General features: G+C 42.3%; 1 protein-coding gene across 8 annotated transcripts in view; it reads right to left on the bottom strand.

The window, feature by feature from the left end:
* The window catches only part of LOC127644754 (TRAF2 and NCK-interacting protein kinase-like), a 137,608-nt gene extending 131,810 nt beyond the window's left edge, over window positions 1-5,798 (bottom strand). For all 8 annotated transcript variants that reach the window (XM_052128120.1, XM_052128118.1, XM_052128117.1 and 5 more), the window contains exon 1: window positions 5,443-5,798. In XM_052128120.1, the coding sequence (XP_051984080.1) occupies window positions 5,443-5,499 (57 nt within the window). In that variant the 5' untranslated portion in view covers window positions 5,500-5,798. The remainder of the gene's footprint in view (window positions 1-5,442) is intronic.
* Window positions 5,799-6,000: the final 202 nt, after the last annotated feature.

The following is a 6,000-nucleotide window of genomic DNA, read 5'->3' on the forward strand; positions in this document are numbered from 1 at the left end:
GGAAGGGAGGCATCTTTGTCACAGGCAACTGATGTTGTCCTGTAGTTGGTGATGGCCTGGATGCCCTGCCACATGCGCGCGTGTCACCGTTGTCCTGGAAGTGACTGTGGATTCTCTGGGCGTGTCGGCGCTTTGCCTCTCTGATTGCCCGTGACAGTTTGGCCCTAGCTGTTCTTAGGGCTGCCTTATCGCCTGCTCTGAAGGCGGAGTCTCGGACCTCAGCAGCGTGCGCACCTCCGCAGTCATCCACGGCTTCTGGTTGGAGCGTGTGGTGATGGTCTTGAGAAAGTGACATCATCAATGCACTTGCTGATGTAGCTGGTCACTGATGCTGTGTATTCCTCCAAGTTGGTAGAATCGCCATATGTTGCAGCCTCCCTGAACATGTACCAGTCAGTACACTCAACAGTCCTGAAGAGCAGAGATGGCTCCTGCTGGCCAGGTTTTCACCTGCTTCTGAAGCGGTTTTGTGCGTCTGACGAGCGGTCTGTATGCTGGAATTAACATAACAGAGATGTGGTCTGAGTAGCCGAGGTGGGGGCGGGGCTCCGCTAGTGCACGCCTGGGATGTTTGTGTAAACAAGATCAAGCTGTTAGCCCTCTCGTTGCAAAGTCCACATACTGATGGAATTTAGGGAGCACTGTCTTGAGATTTGCATGGTTGAAATCTCCGGCAGCAATAAACAGTCCGTCGGGGTGAGCGTTCTGCAGTTCAGCTCATAGCCCCATACAGTTCACAGAGCGCTTCTTTAGCGTTAGCTGGGGGAATGTAAACTCTGGTTATGCAAACAGTGGTGAATTCCGTGGTAGATAAAAAGGTCTGCATCTAACAGTCACAAGCTCCAACAGCGATGAACAGTAACTAGAGACTAGCATAGAGTTCTTGCACCATTCGTGTTGATGTAAACACACAAGCCACCACCACGAGTCTTACCGCAGAGAGCTGTATTTCTGTCGGCACGAAGCGAGGCGAGCCCGTCTAGCTGAATGGCGGCATCCGGAACTCTGTCGCTGAGCCACGTCTCCGTGAAAACAAAGACGCAGCAGTCTCTAAACTCACGCTGCGTAGCCTGCTGGAGTCGGATATAGTCCAGTTTATTGTCCAGGGAGCAAACATTTGAGAGCAGGATAGACGGGAGAGCTGGCCGGATAGGGTTTGTTTTTAGCCTAGCATGGACCCCGCCCTCTTTCCGCGCTTCGCTTTCGCACACCGCTACGACGTCCTCTCCCCGGCCACCGGCATCAGGCGACACCGAGGGCTGGAGGCCTGGTCTCCGCAGCAAGCAGAGTACGCGTAGCGCCTCCTGCAGGTCATCATGCAGCTTGGTTTTTGCATGAGTCTTATATTTCAGTAGTGTCTGGCGATGGTAGACACGAACACCGGTTGCTCCGATGTCCATGTGTTGCAAAAGTCGGGCTTTTTTAACAAAAATAGCACCATTGTGGATCCGGAGTGGCCGCTGCGTGCTACCGCGCCGCCATCTTCTAGAGCTACATGCACATCCCTAATCAAAACTAATGCTAAGAACACCTTTGCTGTGCTCTACATGACTCAAAGACAAACCAAGGTCCCCACGTCTTCTGTTTGGAGCTAAAAATGGCCAGACAACAAACAGAAAGGGTATGGATCTCATTTCAACGTTTGTGATCAGAGCACAGAAGCTCATTTTCAGATGTTTTCCCTCAGGACTTGGGAAGGCAGACGAGGTAATGCCAAACATGGCTCCCATATATGTGGGACACAGACCTCTGTTACTGTGCCAGAGAGAGAGTTTATGAATGGCCCATCTGAGCATGTGCTGCACTCAAATGTTTCCCCACTACTGCACATGTCAGTGCTCTGCCTCTGGGTGACCTATTTCTCTACTGTCTCACTCTAACACAACATGCGAGAGAAGGCACACTAGCATGACTATATCTAAATGTATGGGAAAACAGGAAGATAAAAGCAGATTAGTTACAGTTAATATACCAGATGCAGTTTTTACATCAAACATAATGCAGACATCTAACACGTTACCAAAATTGTTTAATGTATATAAAAGTTAATACAAATTTCTCTTAAAACCATTTTGTCCACGTTGGCATTTGCCTAATTTGGAAAGCTTCTACATAGGGCTGGGCTATTTCACTATATATATTGTGGTGATGATATAAAGTGTCAATCGAAAGAGATTTTGCTATATCGTGTATATTGCAATATGTAAATATCCATGTGCACAGTATGGGCTTATCTATCAGTGTGCAGGGCTTCACATGAGACTGAGAGAATTTAAGAAACATCAACAGGGTTTAAAAAAAATAGTCGGCAGCCACCCAAGCAACTTCAATTACATTCATCTTGCGTTCGACATTTCATAAGCTTTTAATATGCTTCTCATTGGACGCGCGCATCTGTGTTTCATGAGTGTGTTGCATGCGCTATCTCTGGAGCATGCAAGTGCGAGTCCAGCAGGCTTCCTGATATTCACTGGAGAGTAGAGAGCGGGATCAAGTGCGCTCCTTAATCATTTTTGAACCAGGTAAAAGCCTAAGAAAACATCTCCACAGAATGGGACCACTCCTAAACAAATCAAGAAAATGAAGAGGAGCTTTTTTTAAAACAGGTGCGACATCTGTGGTGTCGGTGCACAAAACCCAACACGGAGCAGAAAAATATAATATGCAAACTGTGACAATAATCAATCGTAATTATAGCAATTTTTTTCACCTCAAAATTAAGCAAGCAAAAGAATATTCTTAAAGTCAAAAGACAAGCTCTGCATTAATTTGGCTATTTTTTATATTTATTTTCTACAAGAAGTGTTTATTTTGCATTTCTAAAATTTTTTTACTTCTATTATTTGTGTATTATTATTATCTATGTTGTATTACTTGAGATCTCGGGTTTCTTTAGGAAATTTTATAATAATATAGGTCAACAAAATAGACTGAAATGTGGAATAATGATAAAAAAAAACATGATTTATTTTATTTTTTTACTTTTGACTATTGTCAAGCTCCAAATAAATAGAATAAACTGACATAACTGCCCAAAAATGTATATTACAATATGGTTATTTGATTAAAAACAAAAATCACAAAAAAATATTGTGATTTAAATTACTCATATCGCGATATAGATTTTGGTCATATCGCCCATCACTACTACCAAGTGACATTTTCACCAAAATTGGTAGAGTTTGATTGGAGACACAGCCTTGTGATAAACAAGATATAGGAAGCATTTTTTCATCCCTTTTCGAAGTTGATAAGCCATTTATTTTTTTTTGTATTTTGCCATCCTAACTATGCAACATTTTATGCTTTTTTTCATGTGAATTATTTTTGTGTTACGACCCACCAGCTTGTAACCACTGTTGTGTGGGTTGTTAGGAAATGAAGGTTGTGTCAGCACCTTGGTGTCTGTTATGTCACAAGTACAAAAACAACCTGCATATCCAGACAAAGCATCAGCCATGTTTTAAAAATCAGTCTGCATTGGCCTCAAGCTCTATCAGGCATTTTATCAAATGAAAGCTCAGACTCTGCATGACCAGAATACGGCATGACATTAAGCCACATAATCGGCCTTGGCAGAGGAACGCAAGTGAAAGAGCAAGGTCAAGGAGGACGCAGTGATTTCGCCCACTCTGTCACACAGATTTGATGCCTTTAAGAAAAGCCTGTCTCCCTCTGTGAGCAACCAGTGCAGGCCTCCACCATTGTTTGCCCCTGCTAACAGAGAGTAACAGTCAGGAACTGATGTGAGCGGCCTTTAAATTTCACTCCTACCACAGGAGGGTGTGAAATATAGCCAAGAGCGATATATCATGCAGGCTCGGTGAAGGGGAGAGGGTAGGGCTGGTATAAACCATAGATTAACACTTGCCCAAATCCTACTCAAAATATGGGTGACATCTGGGGCAGCATGTGATCTGTGGTGCTGAAGCATGTATACACAAACAGATTCATGTGTAATAAGGGAAGAATGAAGTCCACTAATGCACTAGACACAATGGATGGTCAAATCAAAAGCACTCAAAAGGCTATCTGCTGTAATCTTTCCATCCCACGCACTACTTAGCCTCGTGAGCAGTGAGAGGAGAGCACTTCATGTGCATCTCTTTAGCCCATTAGATCCTACAGAACACACCGGGTAATTGGTTTAAGGCCGCTGTGAAACTGTGCCTCACCATGACGCTATATGGGATAATGAACATCCTCAAAAACTGTCCATTCAGTCCGCCACCCTGATTTTGGTTCATATCTCTGCTGAAAGAAACGGTTGTACATTTTAACATATTCATTTATGCCTTTTACGTTTTTATTTCCTAGGAATCAAACCCATGACCTTGGTGTTGCTAGCACCATACCTCTAAAAGTTGAGATATAGGCACATACACACATGCTCAAAACTCACTAGACAAACAGGCAGAGTTTTTATAAGCCAACAATGGATGTGTGTATATATATATATATATAAATATGAGCCTTCATAGGAAGTAACCCAGTTTCCACTCATAAGTCGCAGGCAAACATGCTGCAAGTAATTTGGTAGCATTAGAGGGATTTGAACATTTATCAAGCCATGCATATGGTTGAACAAGGATCCCTGCAGCAGTGCACACTCACAGTACAATTTTGTTACCATTAAACAAATAAAGATCACACAGACTGCAGTAAAAGTACTGATATAGCAAACCGTAATCTGAGGACCAGGCAACTTATAACTTGATGAAGACAAAATAATACAGACAGATTTCAAACCTAATGTGTAATTTATGGGTCATTCCTACAGTACAATTTATGGTATTATTATAATGTTTAATTTCAACAGATGACAATTCAAATAGGCTTGTTAAAAAAGAATGAAGACTATTTACAATGTTACAAGCTGGTGTGGGCCTAAAAGTGAAATGTTAAATATTTTAAATCAATTTAGCTTATTGCATTTGTGTCAAACATCTTTGATCAAAATAAGTGCTAAATCATCAGTTTTCATACAATTAAGTGTCTAGTATTGCAGTCTCACTAACATGTATTAATTTACGGCAAATGTGTAATTTTAACACTGTTTTTTGTATCTCCATTGACTTATTGTCCACCCACAAATGTGTATTGATATTTAGGGAATTCCTTTTTAAGCTTCATTAGAATGCGACATCTGGACTTTATACATGTTTCCCTCGATAACCTGATCAGTTCACTGGCTTATATTCTTTTTGCAATATGTAGTAAGTTTCACAAAACAATTATTTGGTCTGACAAATGTTTGCCTACAGCTTCTATCGGCTGACCAAGAAGGAAACGGTCCGGCTCAGAAATAAACTAACGGTGACAACGGTGATTAATTCCATTTCCATTATTGTACTGAATGTTGCGGTCTCGCTGTTATAATGGCAGGTGCACAACACCAACAGTCACCATTGAGCATCTTCACTAAAAGGACATTTAACTTACCCTCAACGCTGAGAGGTCTATTTCATCCAGACTCCGAGCTGGAGACTCGCTTGCCATATTACTAGTGAAAGAAAAACGGAATTACGAGGAGAAACAAAGAAATCGGATTCAATCGACTTCAAACAGTCGTTTGCTGATCTCCTCTATAGCGCGTGAAAATCAGGTCCCTTGTTCGCTCTTGCTTCACAATCCTTCTTTTAACTGTGGATTCCACCGATGCAACACAAGCTTTCGCGAGACCTCAATAAGACATATCCTCAGCAAACAAAAACATCGTGTGCTATGAGGACAATAGCATGTTTTCAGTACCGACTACACATCTTTTGGTCCTTTCACTGTCGCTGAAATCTCATAACTGCTCGTCTTCAGAATAGCGTCAATCAAATATGTGGGAGTGGTTAAATTAAAAGGGCGGGACATGTCGAAATAGCACCGCCCATTCGCTGGTTCCTCGGTTAGCAACACTGCTGCAAGAACAACGTGCAAATCTACCTACAGTACTACATGATGTTGCCCCGAGGCTTTTAACGCACTCGCCTTAGAACCGTCTGATTTTGT

Source organism: Xyrauchen texanus, chromosome 6, assembly GCF_025860055.1.
Source record: "Xyrauchen texanus isolate HMW12.3.18 chromosome 6, RBS_HiC_50CHRs, whole genome shotgun sequence".
Classification (NCBI taxonomy): domain Eukaryota; kingdom Metazoa; phylum Chordata; class Actinopteri; order Cypriniformes; family Catostomidae; genus Xyrauchen; species Xyrauchen texanus.